General features: G+C 33.6%; 2 protein-coding genes across 3 annotated transcripts; one reads left to right on the top strand and one right to left on the bottom strand.

The window, feature by feature from the left end:
* The first annotated feature begins 2,458 nt into the window (after positions 1–2,458).
* LOC133673718 (uncharacterized) lies at positions 2,459–5,661 on the top strand. 2 transcript variants are annotated; one of them, XR_009835044.1, is made up of 3 exons: positions 2,459–2,760; positions 3,002–5,143; positions 5,276–5,661. XR_009835044.1 is itself a non-coding variant. In XM_062094591.1 (2 exons), exon 2 carries the CDS (start codon positions 3,462–3,464, stop codon positions 4,707–4,709), a length of 1,248 nt encoding a protein of 415 aa, XP_061950575.1. In that variant the 5' UTR covers positions 2,459–2,760; positions 3,002–3,461; the 3' UTR covers positions 4,710–5,245. The 2 variants fall into 2 exon arrangements, 1 of the variants encoding a protein (XP_061950575.1); XM_062094591.1 differs by lacking the exon at positions 5,276–5,661 and having other exon boundaries at positions 3,002–5,245.
* Positions 5,662–9,432: 3,771 nt separating this feature from the next.
* On the bottom strand, positions 9,433–17,894 carry LOC133674632 (uncharacterized). The gene is made up of 3 exons (XM_062095848.1): positions 17,450–17,894; positions 10,100–10,601; positions 9,433–9,886 (listed from the first exon to the last, which is right to left on the bottom strand). The coding sequence occupies exons 1-3, from the start codon at positions 17,892–17,894 to the stop codon at positions 9,433–9,435; spliced, it is 1,401 nt and encodes a 466-aa protein (XP_061951832.1).
* Positions 17,895–19,806: the final 1,912 nt, after the last annotated feature.

The raw sequence follows: 19,806 nt of genomic DNA, 5'->3' as shown, positions 1-19,806 counted from the left end.
AATTAATAAGGTGTTGATTAATATGTTTGTTATTAGAAAAAAAATATGATTGATATAACGTGATTTGGTTAACTTGATAGATAAAAAATAACCGGACAATTAATAAAAATATATTTTGAAAAAAAAAAAGATAATATTTTAAAAAAATATTAAAATAATAACATATTAAATTGACTTGGACCAATTTTAGTTAACTTGTCAAAGCTGTTATGCAAGTCATGAGACTTTTATAATTTATATAGAAAACAAATAAAAAAATGACCCGAGTCAACACGGCTAACCCACAAAACTTGCAACACGGGTTATAAGACGAGGATAATTTAATAGAAAACAAATCAAAACAAATTATTAAGCCCAATACTCAGCAAATTCAATGTTTCAATGTTGAAGGATGAAATTAAAATATATATATATATATATATATATATATATATATTTAAAATATTTAAAATTAAAAAGAGTCCTTATAAATTTAGAGGACTAAAGTGAAAAATATCTTATTTTTTAGAAATAAAATGAAAAAAAGACCATGACATTTCATTATTCATTGTTATAGTAAAAGGTCAAGGCCGACCATGTTTGTTTTCGCGTTTTACAAGCGCTTTTGAAAAAAATTGAATTTTTTTTATTTTACTTCAAATTAATATGTTTTTGGTGTTTTTATATCATTTTGAAGTGTTAATATCAAAAATGATTTTTAAAAAATAAAAAACATTATTTTAATACATTTTTAAATGAAAAGCACTTTGAAAAGCAACCGCAACCACACTTCTAAACATGCTCTAATAGTATATATTAACTAGATTATTGGCCCGCGCTACACTGCTGGTAGAACCAAATCTCTTTTTTTTTTAACATAAAAAAGGTTTAGGCGTTGTTAATCTTTTTCTAGTATAAGAAAAATTAATTTGCATGTAAATTGATTCAATTCGACTTAGTCGCCTTGAAGAGTCTAAAAACAACATGAATGACCAATAAAAATATAGTTGAGGTCAAAATAAATGTTTAAGATGAGTTTGTTTTAATAAACATTGAAACGACAATATATTAAATCAATTTGGATCAATCTAGGTTAACTTGCCAATCAATATATCAAGTCACTAAATTTTAATAACCTTATAAAAAACAAATTAAAATTAATTATAAAACTCAAAATTAATCAAATAAGAGTAAATAATAATTCAGCCACTACATTATAATTTCAACTCGTGATCCATACAAGAGCAAAAGACATTTAACATCTTATTAATAAAGAAATTAATGACACTCTACTGAGAGAGATGAATACAAAATGAGAGAAACAAGAAGGGATTAAAAAAATAAATAAGTATTAACAGATGAAAGAATTCTTATTATTTTTTTGGGAAATCTCTCATATCTTTCATGGGAAGCAGCATAAAAATTCTCAATGAATATTAACAGAAAATTAATTAAAAAAAAATGGAATAATTGTTTCAGCTTATGCATGGCTTCTCGTCTCCTAGGCAAGTGGCTTTCAAGGTAGGTCACGAGAGCTTCTTTTCTCCTAGGTTTAGTGTGTTTCAACGGTAGTTAGTAGTTACTAGGTAAGATTTTGCACAAATGTGAAGTCTTAAAAGAGGATAAAACACCACCACATTTGTATTAAATAGTTTATCCACAAAGCTCAATTGACCCCAAATAGTAGTAGGTCATCCGTTTTGAGCTCCAAGATGGCAAATATTCCTCGAGTGGGAGGTGGAGCCATTAATTTGCCCTAAGCCAAATACTATGCGATGAATCTTCTCATTTTCCAAATGGTACTTGCCGACCAATAACTCATAGGTAGAAAATCTTCAAATACAACATAATTATGTGTTTCTATACTTTAGTTATTATAATATCTAATTTTGGTTATATGGGTCCTTAGTTTTCTAACCAATTTAATTGTTCAAAATTATTATTCTTTAATTAAAAAAATATGAGGTATTTTTGAAAAATTGGTTGAAAACAAGTGGGTTTTTAATCTCAAACTCAAATCAAAATGTGACAATTAATTTCTGTCCCTCTCTCTACTAAACACATATCATATATTATGCTTAAATTCGATTGAATAAAAAATTAATTTTACTACATAAAAAATAATTTAATTATATTAATATTTGATTTGATTTGATCTATTGATTTACTATTTTGATTTTTAATTTGATTTTTAAATTAAATATGATGTAATTAACTTAATTAATGACATGTTTAATTAAAATTTAATTTGACTTAAAAAAACTTTAAAATAATAATGTTTTAGTTTTGTCATTTAAAATTAAAACATATAAAATTAGGTTTAATAATTATGCTAATTGTTAAAAAAAATAGTCTGTGAAAGTAGAGAGGATAAATGATAGTTGAATTTAAATTCACAAAATAAATTAAAAAGGATCAAAATTAAAAAAAAAATGAATTAAACACGTTTGTACTTAAAAAAAACACAAGGCGAGACCAAGCAAGAAAGAAGCAAACGAAGAGAGAGAAAGAAACACAGAGAGAAACCAAGAAAATAAAACACAAAAACAGAGAGAGAGAGAGAGAGAGAGAGAGAGAGAGAGGAAAAGAAACTATTTATTACACTAAATTAGCAGCAAAAAGGAGCGATCAAGCTAGCTAACATTCTCAAAGCCAAGAAAACCTCTCTTTCTTTGCCCCTCTTTTCAAATCAACAACACATAAAAAACTACATTGAAAACCCAAGAAAACAAGCCAAGAATCAACCTCTCACTCTCCAATTTTGGTGAAGTTTAATCAAAGGTTAGTTTTTTAAATATTTACTTAATTAATCTTTAAAACCCATTAACTTTGCACTCTTAAAGTTTGCCTTTTGCACTTCATTGTTGTTTTGGTGTCAATTTTTTTAACGGGCTCTGTTTAGTTTCTTTTACTGATCTCTGTTTATTAAGTTAAATTAGTCGAAATTTGAACTTGTTAGCTTGTGAATTGTGTGAAATAATGTGAAAACTTAAATGGGTTTTTGTTATTTTGAATGGTGCAGTGGTGAAAGAAGAGAAAGGAGTTTGTTGTGCGTATAAAGTTTGGTGATTTGAAGTTAGGGTTTTGATTTATTGTGTGTTTGAATGAGTTGGTTTTGGTTCTGGGTGATTTGGATTGAGTTTTTTTTAGTGAGTTTGATCTCTTAGGGTTTTGGATTTTGTAAAGATGAGATTTGGGTTTGCATTGTATTGGTTGTTGGCGGGCGACTTTTGGGTTGTCTGGAAACAGAAATAGCTGTTTTCCAGGTTGAGAATCTTGGGTTTTTGTGATTTTGGTGAATGGTGGTGTTTGGGACTGTTTGTGCTAGAGATAAGCAGAGGTTGACTGTTGATTTGCGTTTAATTTGATATGTGGGTGTGTGAATTTTGTCATCGGGGAGGTGAAAATAACGGTAATTGAGTGTGCGATTGGGGGTTTTGTGGTTCTGTTTTTGGATGGTGTATGAATCTGTTTCATGAGAAATGCTACCTCATCAGAGCTCCAGAGTTGATTTGGTTGAATTGAGAACTCAGATAGTGAAGAAGATTGGAATTGAGAGGTCAAAGAAGTATTTTTACTATCTGAATCGATTTTTGAGTCAGAAGCTGAGTAAGAGTGAGTTTGATAAGTCATGTTTTCGCTTGCTCGGAAGGGAGAATCTGCCGCTGCACAATAATCTTATACGCTCAATATTGAAGAATGCCTGTCAGGCGAAGACGCCACCACCAATTTATGAGGCGGGTCCCACAAAATCTCTGCTTCAAGCAACAAACAGTTCTCCAGTTAGAGAAGACGGGCATGAACAAAGTGGGTCCCTTATTCCAAATCAAAACACACCCATTTGGTCTAATGGAGTTTTACCAGTGTCTCCAAGAAAGATTAGATCAGTGATACGTGACCGGAAGCAGAGAGATAGACCCAGCCCACTTGGGCCCAATGGGAAAGTCGAATGTATCTCACATCAATCAATTGGTACAGAAGATAGTGGAAGTAAGTTTGTTGTGGAGAATGGGGAATCGGCTCCTTGTGATTATCAGAGACCAGTGCAGCATCTTCAAACAGTTGCTGAGCAATCTGAGAATGAAAGGGAGGGGTCAGCTCAACGGCCAATTGAAGGATCAAGGATACAGAGCAAAGACCAGACAGCTTTTGTGGAAGATGGAGAAGAGGTGGAGCAAGCAAACCGCTTGAACTTTTCTAGAACTCCCCTACTTGCACCGTTAGGGATTCCATTTTGTTCAGCTAGTGTGGGTGGGGCCCGCAAAACTATGCCAGTTGCAAGTAGTGGTGATTTTGTTCGCTATTATGACAGTGGTGAACTGTCTGATTCAGAGATGCTGAGGAAACGCATGGAGCAGATTGCAGCTGCACAAGGCCTTGGAGGGGTTACTATGGAATGTGCAAACAGGTTGAATAATATGTTAGATTCGTACTTGAACAGGTTGATCAAGTCATGTGTTGAGTTAGTAGGAGCACGGTCTCGGCATGATCCGAGAAAGCACCCTGTTCACAAGCAGCAGGCACAGAAGGTTATCAATCGCATGTGGGCGAGTAATCACGCGCATATGCAGAGTAGCAGTGGTCCTGTAGAGGGTATGCAGGAACAGAGACAGCATAGTTCAATATCCATGCTTGATTTCAAAGTTGCCATGGAGCTAAATCCACAGCAACTTGGTGAAGATTGGCCATTGCTGCTGGAGAAAATATGCATGCATTCGTTCGAGGATTGAAACATACCTGTGAAGATTTGTTATCCCAAAGCTATAATTGGGTCAGGCTGTCCTGGTTCCAAGGCATTGACAATTGTTTAAATTGGAAGTTGTTGATGCACCCAGTTCTGTTTCTTGTTGCCAGGATGAACCAGATGGCTCCCCTTCTGTTGAAGCTCGGCCCCTGCAAGATGGAAATTGTGGGTTGAGCATCCAGATGTCTGTACTCTCCTGCTGCAGATCCTGTATGAATCAGGAAATTATTTTGCAGCAACCAAGCCAGGGCAAGTTTCAAATAGAATGCCCTCAGTTGGTTGCACTGTTGTACGATAAGCATCGGTGTTGGCTGTCTGCTGCCATCGCTACAGATCTGAAGCTCTTCTGTATAATTTACAGCCAACAAAGAGGAAGTCTTAGACAGTTTTGCAGGATACTCTTGTGTAGCTTGTTGAAAGGTAAACCACTGGTGTAAAGGGCTGTAGTGTTGCTCTTTGTATTTTAAAATCTGAGAATTGATTGGAATTCCAATATTAATAACAAATTGATATCCTTCTACTTGTCTTTGATGCTATGTTTCAATTTTCAAGTGACTGGGCCCGGAAAACATTCCTGCTGAAGCCTTATTCTGCTGCTCGTGTTTCGCTTCAAGATTGTGGGTTTTCCATGCCTACCTTAGCATAAATGTGTTTGTACATGTGAATCGCAGAATCTGGCAGATCTTACGTGGGCTTCTGGCACAACGTAGTTATATTCAAATCATGGGGAGTGATAAGCGAAGAATGTAATCTATACACTTCAGAGTTCTGATGGGAAAAGGGCAAAATCTGGGATAGAAACCAGGGATTTTCATATTGTAGTGATACATAATTGGCCTCATGCAAAGTTTGGAAACAAAGTACTTGGCTGATAATAAGCAAGAAATAATGTCTTTCTGCTTATTATCCTATTCCTGGAAAGAACTCTATTCATAGCAGTACTGTTTTATCCCATTCGATCGAAACTTTGCTATCCAGTATGCACATGAACTTTAAAGGATCAGCAGCAGGTAAAAATTGCAAGAGATATCTGAACACCCATACAAGACTCGCCACCAAGCTAAAATTCCAGCACAGGTCAAGCCATCCTAATTCTCCCTTTTCTATCCTCGAGCACTCTGTGCAAAATACAGAGACTCTCACTGTCAGTAAAATTGTTTTGCAATGTCCTGTGAAAGGCAGGCCTTGAATTTGCAAAATGTTTTTTATATTTCCCACAAGCTCTTCTAAAGGTGGTGCACTGTTTGCTGGAATGCTGTTTGTAGCTTGGTCCGTAGATCAAATATATATTTTCTTAGAGCTTCGGTTTTTCACTGACCAGATTTGAGAGCTGTTTTTATCCCAATCTTGTTTGAGCCAGTGACTGAGTTTTCTATAATCATATTGACTTCTGAAGAACCATAGACTTCTAAAAAGCTGGTTGCTCTTGTTAAGCAAGAAAAGCTCTGCAATCAATTTTGTTCTGTTGATCAGTTACCATTTGCCTGTAGCTTATTATTTTTGTTTCAAAGCTATTTCCCTTGTTATTATTTCATGGATATCAAGTTGCTTTCAAAACCTGATTGCGCCACTGAATTAATAAGGGAAATATCCAGCAAATCGTAATCCTCTTTCATTTTTTTTTCAAATTCTCTCCATTGAAGGATCTCTTCGTTTCTTAAAACATGGCAAATCCATATTTCTGTCTTTCTTGGCCCTAAAAACACTGTTTTCACCGTGCACCCTTCATTCATGAAGATCAAGTATTCTATCATCTTCTTTCATCTCTCTTCGAGCCTTGCAATTTGCATTTCCAGGAAGTTGTTTGTGCCCCGTTAATCAACATGCTATCTCTTCTACTCTTACTGATGTTTATCAGGTGCTGGCGTTAAAGGAAACTTACCATGCATTTGCAGTGGTTTGCACTATGAGTTGCTTTACTTGAATACACACAAGACGTTCGCATGTACCTGTACCATGAAAGACACAGGGAGAGGGGGTTTAACAGATATTGATTTAGAACTGTAGTCGGGGCTTCTTTAAGGATTTTAAACGCTTTATGTGCCTCTGCATTCCAGTGAAACCCTTCCTTTTGAACAGGTCAGTAAGTGGCTTGCCAATCTTGCCATAATTACGTATGAACCATCTATAATAACCTTTCATCCCCAAGAATCCCTTCGCATGCTTCACTGATTTTAAGTTAGACCAGTTCTGCATCGCCTCTACTCTCCGAGGGTCGGATCCCCTTTGTCACAAGGACAATTTTCGCTCAAAATTCCAACCCCTACATGGCAGTTTAGTTTCGTTAGACTAAGTTTTTCTTACATTTTCACTCGTGTTTGCTTACAATTATATATTTCACTCACCAAAAAAAGTTTTCACATGTTAACTTCTTATAAGCAAGCGGAATCAACACAAATAATAAAACAAAATAGGACACATCATTTACAAGAAAATTTTGAACCTATAGCATTACATTAACAAAGAAAACACGCAATACACTTATGTGTACTATACATAAGACTTTCAAGCCTATTTATAAAAGCATCTCCGGTTGGAAAAATAAATTTAAAAACGTGTTCTTTTAACTTTTGTTCCTTTATTTTATCATTCTAACAGAGCAAAAGAGAAGCCAAAATGACTTTTTAATTTAGAAAGAGCTATTTTTACAGGTTTCTGTAGAATAGTTAAAAATTGAATTAACATTGCCAACGGCTATTTTTATAGTCATTGGTCAACAATGTTTGTTTTTTTCTTTAAATCTTGTATTGTGCTTCACTCTTCTATCAAATTATGAAAAACAAGAATCAATTATTCTCTAGTTAATTAATAACATCGGTTGTGTTAATTAACTGAAATTAAAAGGTATGTTTATTTAAAAGCTTTTTATATTTACTCTTTAATATCTCTTGATTTTGTGGATCTTTTGTTGTTAATTTGATATTTGTGATGATTTTTATTTCTTTGTTATTTTATGTTTTTGATATAGGTTAAGAAAAATAATTTTTTATTTATGTTGTTATCTTTGACAAAATTAAGAGGAAGTAATAATGTTAGCTGTATTGATAAAAATATAGTGACATATTTAAAATTTATTTTTGATTGTTTGTTTTAATTTGAGGTTAATTATATTTTGTCTTGTTAAAAATACAATTAAACCAGTATATCAATCCTCTCTTAGTTCCAAAAAATAGTCAAATTGTAATGTTAGAACAAGTAGGATGCAATGCTTGTTATTAATTCACATGTATGTAAACTACAAAATTGCTAGACATTGAATGCACGCTTTTTTTACACTTTTTTATAAGGTTTTAACTTGAGGTTTTTTTTTAATGTAGATGGATTCAAATTTTCCAAGCTCTTTTACCAACTTTCTTATGAGTGAGTCAGAATATATTTTCTCTCAACCAAGTGATTCTAATCAATTAATTGATGATTTAACGTACTCGAATTTAAATGTCCATACAAGAAAAAAATCATAAAGAAGTAAAAACTTCTCACCAGAGGAAGATTGTTTACTTGTCTTTACATGGCTAAATACAAGCAAAGATCCAATTACAGGAGTTGAACAACAAACAAAACAGTTCTGGGCTCGAGTACATGCTTACTTTGTAGAGAATGGAGGAAACTTGAATAATCATTCTCAAAATAAGCATCTCAAATAGATGGCAAGAAATAAATAGAGAAGTCAGTAAATTTGTTGGATTTGTTACTCAAATTAAAAATCGTTAGCAAAGTGGAATGACCAAAGAATCAAGGGTAATTTTAATATTCATTTTCCTGTTAAATTGTTTAACATATATTTTAACATTATTTAATTTTTCTAATTTTTTACTTACCAGATTAATGATACTCGACAAATGTATGCTTCTTGCGTTGACAAATGATTTCAACTAGAACATTGTTGGGTTATCTTAAGAAAAGAACCCAAATGACAATTTGAGCGTGCAAGTCAACATCAAAGGTCAAACAAGAAACAAAAAAGTTATGTCAATGCAAGTTCGACTTCATCAGCTCCATTTACCCCTGATTCTGTTAGTTTAGGAGAAGACATTGAATCGTTGATTTATTAAGATAAACCAATTGGTCAGAAAGCTGCAAAAGAACGACTTAAATGTAAACAAGGAAAACATAAAGTTGGGGAGACAACTGTAACAAATCTCTTACAACAATTCAGAGATACTCTAGTTGAAATTGAGGATCAGAAGAAACAAGATAGAAAAATTATGTTAGAGCAACAAGCTATGATGATTCAATAAAGTCAAGAGAAACAAGAATTGGACATGATTGAAAAAGAAGAACAAATTATGAAAATGGATATTTCTAATTTGGATCCAATTTCTACAGCGTATTTTCAAAATAGAAAGTTAGAAATTATACAAAAGAGGGGTTTTAATTTTTAATTAACTAGATTTATTTATTGTTTAATGTGTAATGTATTTTTATTAACTAGATTTATTTATTGTTTAATGTAATGTATTTTTAATTAAATATTTAGAAATTTATTGGTTATTTTAAATATATTGTTATAAAAGTGGTATCAATTCATAATATTTTTTTGAAGTTCTTCTAACACTTAACAACAATAAGTAGAATTAATTAACTTAAAAGATAACAAAAATAATGAAAAAAAACATAAAAAACTTGAAAATTATGATGATATAAGAAGTTTAAAGCTAATGATTCTACTCGTTACCATGTTGTTCCCATAAATGTTCAACCAAATCTTCTTATAGTTGAGAACTAGTTGCTCTATCCCTGATTTGATTATGAGTTTGAAGAAAATCATGTAGTTCTAGTATTTCACCATGTGACACTGATATAAAGGAATTGACTTCACGTTCATGGTCAAATCCAAGGTTCATTGCTCTTTCATCCTCAATAATCATATTATGCATTATTATGCAAGCTTTCATAATATTTGCAAGCGTTTCTTCATCCCAATATCGAACAGGTCCACGTACAATTGCAAAACGAGATTGGAGCACCCCAAATGCCCGCTCTACATCCTTTCTTGCAGACTCTTGCTTACTTGCAAAATATTTTCTCTTTGCTCCTAATGGCTTTGGGATTGTCTTAACAAAAGTTGACCAATTAGAATAAATCACATCTGCTAAATAGTATCCCATTGTATATTCATGCCCATTAATTGTATAATTGATAAGAGCAGTACGACCTTCAGCAAGTGCAGCGAAGATAGGTGACCAATCAAGAACATTAATATCATTTAATGATCCAGGCATTCCAAAAAAAGCATGTCATATCCAAAGATCTTGTGAAGCCACCGCCTCTAGAATTATAGTTGGTTCACGACAATGACCAGTATACATCCCATGCCATGCAATTGGGCATTTCTTCCATTTTCAATGCATACAATCAATGCTCCCTAACATCCATGGAAATCCACACTGCTCTCCAATTGATAATAATCGATAAAAATCAGCCTCGTTTGGTGCCCTTAGATACCAATCACCAAAAACTTCTACGATTGCTTTGACGAAAGCTTTAAGACTTTCTATCACAGTGCTTTCTCCAATTTGAAGATATTCATCAGTAAGATCTGCAGGAATACCATATGCAAGTATTCTGTGAGCTGTAGTTACATTTTGAAGACAAGATAAACCAAGAACACCAAGAGCATCTGTCCTTTGTTTGAAATATGGATTATGAGCTTCCATTGCATTTGCGATCCGAAGAGAAAGAAGATGACTCATCCTAAATCTTCTTCGAAATTGAGTTTCAGTGAATTTAGGATTTTCAGCAAAATAATCATTATATAACCTTAACTCACCTTCCTTTCTATTACAATTGACAATATTGTGGCCAAGAATAGAGCCACGATACCCTGTTCTCCGCCCTTGATTATTCGATTCTTCTTCAGCAACCACAACAGCAGCAACTTGAAAAGCGAACATAGGAGTGTTATCATCAAAATCAAAAGCATCATAAAAATTAAAATTAGAATGATTCATGATGAATTTTAATGAAATATATTTTTGATTGGAGAGAAATCAATGGAATGATAAGAAAAAATGTTAAGGTATATGAGAATATTTATAGATGGATTATTTTTTCAAATTTTGAAATCTTAGAATGTTGGCGGTCATTTTTTCGAAATTTGAAATTGTAAAATTTAAAATGTTGGCGGTCATTTTTTCAAAATTTGAAATTTTAAAATTTAAAATAGTGGCGGTCATTTTTTCAAAGCATGAATTTTTTTTAAAAAAATTGAAAATCAAAATTTAAAATATTAATGGTTTTTTTCAAAGTTTGAATTTGAATTTACTTTTAAAAAATTAAATTTTTAACAGTAACATATAAAACTGAAAATTAAAAATATTCATATAAATAAATTTTAAGTTTAATTTTAAATTATATCTTTTAACTTTCATATTATTTCATTAAATTTTATATTATTTTTACAAATTACTCATATTAATTATATAATTAATAACATCATAATTATATTATATATAAAATATCCAAATTAGTTATATAATTATATAAAAATAAATTTAACATGAAATATATTAAAATATAAATGACTTTTCTAAGTAGTTTTTTACCATTGGAATGCACATAATAAAAAAGGCTATATTTATACTATTAAAAAAGCCATTTTATCAATTTAGCTCTTCAATTTAGCTTTTTGTATTGGAGATACTCTAAACAATACTATGGAAGTTACAAAGCAAAGTTGTCGTCCTTATTTTAAAAGACATGGTGGGACAATTTTTCCCTTATTTCAAAGCAAAGTTGTCGTCCTTATTTTAAAAGACATGGTGGGACAATTTTTCCCTTATTTTTCCTATGAATTTAGTGGCCTCAATCTAGCAACTGCTAGATCATTTCTCCTCCTTGTTCTCCATGAACTTAGTGGCCTCAATCTAACAACTATTGGACAGTCTCTCCCATGTTCCCATGAATTTAGTGACTATGTAGAGCATTCCTAACCATGCCTCACATTTAACAACCTATCACCCACAATTAGGACAGTTCTCCCACCAACTAGCCATGTTTGAAAACCACCAAAACTTCCCACAACTTTACTTCCACTTTCTCCCACAAGCCCTTATTGTCAGTTCTGCTGTGTTTCATGCCAACCTAGATGGTCAATTATCAAAGATCCATGTTCATGCCAAGCCAATAACCCATGGTTCGCATGACCAATTACACGTTGCCTGCTAGATTCGTTGTTGTTCGCGCAGGCTGATAATGTCATTTATTGTCAAATTCTAGATAATATTCATTTGTTGGCATACCCTTGTGCCCATACCTCTAACAAACTACCCCCACCAAAAGAGTCCAATTTTCTCATCAGAATAAATATGAGGTATTCTTGCACTTTATCTTTGAATTGTCACAAATCTATTTTCTTTTCCCACAAAACCTCCAAGTTTTTCTCCCATTTTACTAAAAACTCAATTTGTTAATTCTTTTTATGTTGGTTGAGTTAATGATGAATCTTGACAATACCATTGTCAAACTGTTTGTGAATTGTTGCTGGAGCTCTTTATAACTTACTTTATTATGGATCCTTTTTGGTCTTTATTAAAAGTTTTAAATAACTTATATGAAAAGTTACAGTAGTTGCTCTAGCAGCTTCAATTTATAGGCAACAATCCCTATTTTTCCATCATTTTGAAAGGTCCATCATATCTCGTCATCAGCCCTCGATGCTTTGACTTCTCCATAATTTTCTTCCAAATCTATGGATTTAATTTGAGTAACACCTTGTCGCTCTCACTTAATTTCAGTTGTCTTTGTTTCTGGTCAACATAATTCATTATCCTTTTTTCTTGCATTTCATAAGTTATCATTTGCTTGTTTAAACAATTCTTGTTTTTCCATAGCAAACCTATACATAGTTGGACTCTTCTCATCATATTTTTGCATAAAAATCTCTATAGGAGTTTGGGGTTGTGTCCCCAAAATCAACTCAAACAAACTAGTTTTTGTTATTGAGGATTTTTGGATATTGTAGCAAAATTGAACACTATCAAATAATTCCAACCAATTTTGTTGCATTGTTGTCATGTGATGCCTCAAATATTCCTTAAATAAAACATTTCTCCTTTCTATCTATCCATTGGTTTGTGAATGATTGATAGTGAAATGCTTTAACTGTCCCCATCATGTTTAATAACATTGTCTTAAACCTACCTATAAATCACATATTGTGATCACTAACAATATCAGAAGGCACTCTAGAGTACTTCACCATATTTTGATAAGAACAGCCCAACAACAACCTCAATTGGACACACTATCAGGGGCATCCACAAACACTGCATACTTAGTGAATCTATCTATGATAACCATGATGGTGTTCATGCCATCAATTTTTAGAAACCTTATAATGAAGTTCATCGACATTGACATCCAAGGCTTCTTTGGAATAGGCAGTGGCAGTAGCAATCCATTTTTTTCTATTATAGTACCTTGCCCTATTGACATACCAAACATATCTTGCCATAAAGCTTAACATCCTCGTCAATTTTTAGCCAATAGTAAGTTTAGGATATGATAGCCTACATTCTTTCCCTTCTTGGATGTCTAGCCCACTACAAATCATGCATCTCCTATATAATGTACTTTTGTAATTTCCTACTTAGCATAAAAAAATAACCCTTTTTTGTATAGAGGAGATCATTTTCAGCCAATATCTGTAGACTGTCCCTTCTCAAATAGGGTCAGCTAGCTTCTTGTACGTTATGTCATCCTTAGTAGCTTGATAAAATTGTACCAGCATATTTGATTGGTATAGTTTTAAAAGCATCCATAACATGATTATATTGCTCTAGCTTGAATTCCCTTACAAAGTCATATTTGACTAAGAACTCTTGCCACTGAGCATGCTGTTTCGACAATTTCTTTTAAGTTTTGAAGAAAGTAATAGCCACATTATCAGTCTTCATAATGAACCTTGGCCCCAACAAGTATACTCTTTACATACCAAAGCAATGCACCATTGTTGTCATCCTTTTCTTATGTGTTAAACATTTTTGTAAGGCATCATTTAGTTTCCGACTCTCGAATGCAACAGGTGTCCATCTTGCATCGACATTCCTATAATAACCTTATCCAAAGCATCAATGTGCACTTTAAATGTCTTCTCAAAATCGAGCAATCCCAAAACTGGAGGAAAAGTCACTGCTGTCTTTTACTTCTCAAAAACTCGTTAGCATTCAACTGACCATTCCCACTTCTAGTTCTTCTTCAAAAAAATCTAAAAAAAAGGTTGTCTTCTTGCTTTAGCCTTTAATAAACCATATATAATTATTTTGTTTGTCCTAAAAAATAAACGTAACTACGGAACATCTTTTTGGTGTTGGCTACTTAATAATGGCTTGAACTTTCTTAAATCCTATTCTTACTTGACCCTCCCCAACTAAATATCCTAGGAACATAATTTTAGATCTTGCAAAATTGCATTTCTCTGTTTTTACATATAAATTATGTTCTCTCAATCTACTCAGAACTTTTAAAAGATGAATTACATGATCTCTCCAACATCATCTAAGTCGGCTATAACAAAATTGGCCAAATAATCATACAATACATCATTCATAATATTACAAAAAGTTGTTAGAGCGTTCATTAAACCAAATGGCATGAACAAAAATTCATATGCACCATACCTTATTACACACTTAATCTTACGCTCATCTCTTTCATCAATTATGACTTGCCAATATCTATAACACAAGTTTAGGTCGTAAAGACGGAAGCTCTACACAATCTATCTATCAAATCTTGAATAAAAGAAATTAGATACTTGTTTTTTACTGTCATTTTGTTAAATGCCATATAGTCCACGTATATACAAAGGCTCTCATCTACCTTCTTTTGGAACAAAATTGGGGCATCATATAGAGCTTTAGAAGGACAAACAAACCCATCATCAATCAAATCTCCCAATTGTTTCCTTAATTCTGCCAATTCAATAGGTGACATTCGGTAAGACGTTGAGATAGTAGCTTTGATCCTTGCACCAACTCAATTTGATGGTCAATAACTCTTCTAGGTGAGAGCTTTTTCAGTAACTTAAGGAGGCATTACATCTATATACTATTTTAACACATGAAATGGCATTAAGTACCTTATCATACCTATCCACTTTCCCATTAAGCATTTCCACAAGAAACACTTATTTTTTTTCACAAAGCTTTATCAATTATGATAGCCGAGAATAAACTCTTCTTCCTTTTATTGCCACTTGCCATCAAAGCTTTACAATACTTAACAAAACATGGACAATTCTCGTCAACAGTCATAATGCCATCAAGATATGGCATAAGACTGACCTTGGCATTTCTTAAGAAATCCATGCTAAGAATTACATCAAAATCATCCAAACTTACAACTAAGAAATCATGCTTCCTTTTCTAACGATCTATGACAATTAACACACTATAAGCCATGTCGATTATCTTCTGTGCTTTGGCATTCACTTCCTTTATAGTGGTGTGACTACTATTTCTTATAACCTAATTTTGATCGATTTGCTTTTTAATCTAATTTTAAAGGGGTTAAAATTTGAAATTAAAAGATTAAGGGCTTGATTGTAAAATTTGGAAACTTCAAGGATCAAATTGAGAAATGGTCATTCCCAATCCAAAACAGCATCGTTTCAAACATGCACAATTCTTCTTCCTTTGACGCTGCAAATCCGTCTCAAAAAAGGAAAAGAAATTATGGAATGTCGGCATCCCAGCCCAACCAAAACACAAATTGCAAATCTTATCTTCATGAATATTACTACCCCGAGGAGATAAGGATCGAACCTCAAGTATCCAAGTCCTAATAAAAAACCAGCACCTCCCTCCTAGCCATGCTCATCTAGGGAGAATGGGGGACGTTCCCTATAAATACAGAGCTATCTAGAGGAACAAAAAAAAAAAGGAGAGAACAGGGGAAAGAAAAGAAAATAAGAGTATCAAGAGGAAGGAAAAGCCAGATGAACCAAAAACCCAAAAACAGAGGGGGATCCAGAATTCAAAGGAAAAAAAAACCAGAGAGAGAAAAACGAAGGAAGGGAAGAAACATAGAGGGGGAAGCACCAATCGGCCAAGAGACCGTTACCTCGCGTCTTTGTCTCCAACAACACGCCCATATAAGACTTCATTCTCTTGCCCTATTTTGCATTTTCAAACTTCTTAAAACAGTGCACGCGTGAGTTAGTTCACGCGTGTATGCTGCCCAGTCAGGCCACTGGTTTAGGCCAGTGGCCAAGCTAGGCCGGCTGGGTCTAGCCTAGATGATTGGGCTAGATCCAGCCCAAAAAACATTAGAGAGTAAGAGTGGGTCGCATCTGGGCCTCAAGCTCAGTCGACCCAAACTTCTTTTGACTAAGGATGTGTTTGGCAAAACACACCCTTATGCCTTGTCCATGTATTTTATCCCCTTCTATTTTGATACTTGTCCAAACAAGCCCTGTTTTGATATCAGAAAATTATGAAAATAATTAGGGATCTTTGTTGATTTATTTATGGGCCCCTCACACTTTGTTTTATATTTTTCTTTGCGTTTTGTATTTTTTCTGCTATGTGCTTAATTTGTGGAACATTGCGGTTAAATGTAAATTTGATATGTAATGTTTTTTTTATTATTATTTCCATCTAAAAAGGGCAAATAATAATAAAGGATAAACAAAAAGAAAATGACTTATAAAAATTCTTCTTCAAAATTCAATTTTTTGTGAAATTATTCACTGACTTCAAAGTCAGAAATATCGCAAGTTTTTGGGTTTGTGCAATATTTACCAACGCTGGAGTCAGAAATATTCATATGAACTGTTTACCGATGTCAGAGTCAGGAACATGATAGGAAAAATAAAAAAAAAAGAGAAAAATATGAGCATATTCTTAGCAATTTTAGACAAAACCAGCAATGCAGCTTGCCTTAGGTAGGACGCTTAAGGGGTGATAACATCTTTCATTTCGCATAACCAGTCTCGTACCATTAGAATCTGTGTTGACCAGTTAGAGTTTTTAGTGACCATAATAATAGGTGGTGACTCCTTGAACTAGAAATCCCCCCCAAAGAACAAGATGTTAGATATATGTTCTTTTTTCAATGTAGATTATTATTAACAGGTCGCCGCAATGTCCGGGTGTGACACTACTCAATTGTAAACCCAACTTTTCCACTAATCTATCAAACAAAAATATATGTGTTGCACCCAAATCCAGCATCACATTGACATCCATGTTATTTACTTTAAGTTTCACATCAAACCATTTAAAGCACCTAACTTTCCTTGTTGTAATGCATTAATCTGTGTCAAATCATTCTCAACAAGCTTAGATTCTACAACCGAATTACTCAACCAAGCCATTAAACAATTCAATACACGCATTGAATTTACATATGTGACCATTTCTTCATCCTCACTACCCTATTTAACTAGAATGACATTGAGTTTCTCCTTCTTTAGACACTCTCTAGCAAAGTGTGGTCCATTATGAATGAAATAAGCAAAGTTAAATTTAGCATTTTTACCTTGTCCACCTGATGACTTAACCTTTCCCTTATTAGCAATGGATATTGATGCAACACCCTCACTAAACTTTTTATTTTTCTTGTTTTCCTCTTTGTCCGTAATTTTAAATTTGAAGGAGGTTGACACGTAGCCTTTTCTAATGACAACTTTGAAATCAACCAAACTATTAGCAACCACAATAGCAAAAGATAAATCTTGTACCTTTTATCATCTTAGTTCAACTTGTGCCTAAAGTTGGAGACCTAACAAGAAGTTGGAGAGCTTATCTTCTTCAAACATATTCTTGATGTTGAGAATCAAAGAAATGAAGCTTTTAACATACTCCTGAACTGACTTCTCATGCCTAAGCTTCTTCATTTCCTCCCTTGCAATCCATGATGTATTGCTTGATAGAAATTTCTCTTTTAATTTTTTCTTGAAACGATCCCAAATCTTAATTTTAGAATGTTCAGCATTCAAGTCCTCTTTTATCCTTTTCCTCCACCATAACTTAACAGCACCTATGAGATACATCATTGTGATATCAACTTGGTCAACTACCCTAATCTTAGCCACACTGAAGCATTGCTCCATATCCCATATAAAATTTTCAAGTTCTTTAGAACCTTTCTCCGCATCGAAAGGCTTCGATTTGGGCATTTTAGGCCTAGAATGTCTTGCCCTATTATGAGTGTTTGCTATTGCCATCTTTAAGATGGAAATCTATTCTCAGTGACTCCAATCTATGGCTTGTCTTGGATGCCAAGTCGATGTACAAACTCTCAACCCTTCCAGCATTTTCAATGGCTTCCCTTAGTCTATCAAGAATAGAATAATCTTCATCCTATTTGATCAATCCAATCAGACCTTCAATCTAAACAAGTTTTCCTAAACTGCTTCCATATTTGCTGGCATAACCAATCAAGCTACAAAGCTTCAAAAAAATCGCACTCTGATACCAATTGTCAGAGGGATACAAATTTCACTTAAAATTCTAACCCCCATATGGTAGTCTAGTCCCATTAAACCAAACATTTACTCACCTTTTTTCTCATGTTTGCCTATAACTACATATTTCGCTCACTCGAGAAGGTTCATACATGTTAACTTGTCATCATCAAACATAATTAACACAAGAAATAAAATAGAATAATGCATAACATATACAAGAAAATTCTCAACCTTTATTATTACCTTAACAAAGGAAATACACAACACACTTATGTGTGCTATGCAAAAACTTGTATGCTACATAGCAAAGGCTTTCAAGCCTATGTATAGATAGTATTATGAGAGTTACAAAGCAAAGTTGTCATCTTAATTTTTTAAAATATAATGGGGTAGTTTCTCCCTAATGTTCCCTATGAATTTAATGGCCTCAATCTAACAACTGTTGGATAGTCTTTTCTATGTTTCCATGAACCTAGTGACTATGTAGAGCATTCCCAGCCATGCCCCACGTTTAAGAGCCCATCAGCCACGATTAGGATAATCCTCCCCCCAACTAGCCATGTCTGAAAACAATCAAAACTTCCCATAACTCTGCCACCACTTTTTCCTACAAGATGAACGTCTAACAAAAAGCTTTTATTGTCAGTTATGTTGTGTTTTATGCCAACCTAGATGGTTCATTATCCAATCCCTATGTTCATGTCAAGCTAAGAACCCATGGCTTGTGTTGTTACTCAATTTTGGGCCTCATGTGCTAATGGAGATGGTGCATATCCCTTTTGAATCGAAGACAAGAGTTTTAGTTCAGGGTTACTGGGAAATTGATAAAAGCAGAGAATAAAAAATACTTTTTGAACCCTCTTTTAGCCGTCTTCTGCTCTCTTTATCCTTTCTTTATGCTGCCAAAATTGTCAGGATTCTTAGGCTAATTAGGAGTCTTTATAATGCTAAATTCATTCCTTTTTTATCTGGTCTTTAAGGTTGGATAAATCCCTCAGAAGTGGCACTAAAAAAACTGGTTCTGCTGCTGCCGCAAATTTTTTGTTCCAACTTAAGCCCTGATTATGACTGGGTTTCATGCAATATTTGACCATCCCAGCTATATTCTATCACTCATGACATGTTGAAGAATTGACCTACATCCTTATTGGGTCCTAGGGCTCACTGTTCTTATGGTAAACTCTCAGTCGCATTGGGATGCTTGGCATTGTGAGTTTCCTGAATTAGATCAGGAAACCCTTTTTGACCAACAGATTGCTGCCAATTTTGTTCTTTAAAACAATTTTATCTCACATCAAATCCTTTATCAAAGCTGTAGTCCTTGACGCATAGATGAATTTAGGCTTTCAAATCGCTTGATTTTGATATCAGGAGCTCAAGATATTCTTGTTTGAATATCTGACATGAAAGTAAAGAATTCTGCCCCGAGCAGGATTCTGACTCGAGTTTTGCACTAAAAACTCTACTTCCGTCATGATTTTACTGGTTGTTATTCTTAGGTTATACTCTCAATCATATCGGGATGCTCGACATTTGTCAATTTTTGAATCAGATCAGGAGACCGTTTTTCTTACCAACCAGATTGTGGCCCAATTCTATTATGTAAAACAATTTTATCTCACCTTGAATCCTTCGTGAAAGTTATAGTCCTACACGCATAGATGAATTT

The sequence above is a fragment of the Populus nigra genome, chromosome 15 (genome assembly GCF_951802175.1).
Source record: "Populus nigra chromosome 15, ddPopNigr1.1, whole genome shotgun sequence".
Classification (NCBI taxonomy): Eukaryota; Viridiplantae; Streptophyta; class Magnoliopsida; order Malpighiales; family Salicaceae; genus Populus; species Populus nigra.
This window is presented reverse-complemented; position numbering and strand designations above follow the sequence as displayed.

Bases quoted from the DNA above. Each gene is read 5' to 3' on its own strand.
- LOC133673718 (XM_062094591.1), top strand. From the start codon at position 3,462: ATGCTACCTCATCAGAGCTCCAGAGTTGATTTGGTTGAATTGAGAACT.
- LOC133674632 (XM_062095848.1), bottom strand. From the start codon at position 17,894: ATGGCAATAGCAAACACTCATAATAGGGCAAGACATTCTAGGCCTAAA. The intron at 10,602-17,449 runs GTCTCCAACTTT...TCGCTTTTCAAG, and splicing joins GCTCTCCAACTTCTTGTTAG to TTGCTGCTGTTGTGGTTGCT. The intron at 9,887-10,099 runs ATGGATGTTAGG...CTTCGCTGCACT, and splicing joins GGAGAGCAGTGTGGATTTCC to TGCTGAAGGTCGTACTGCTC.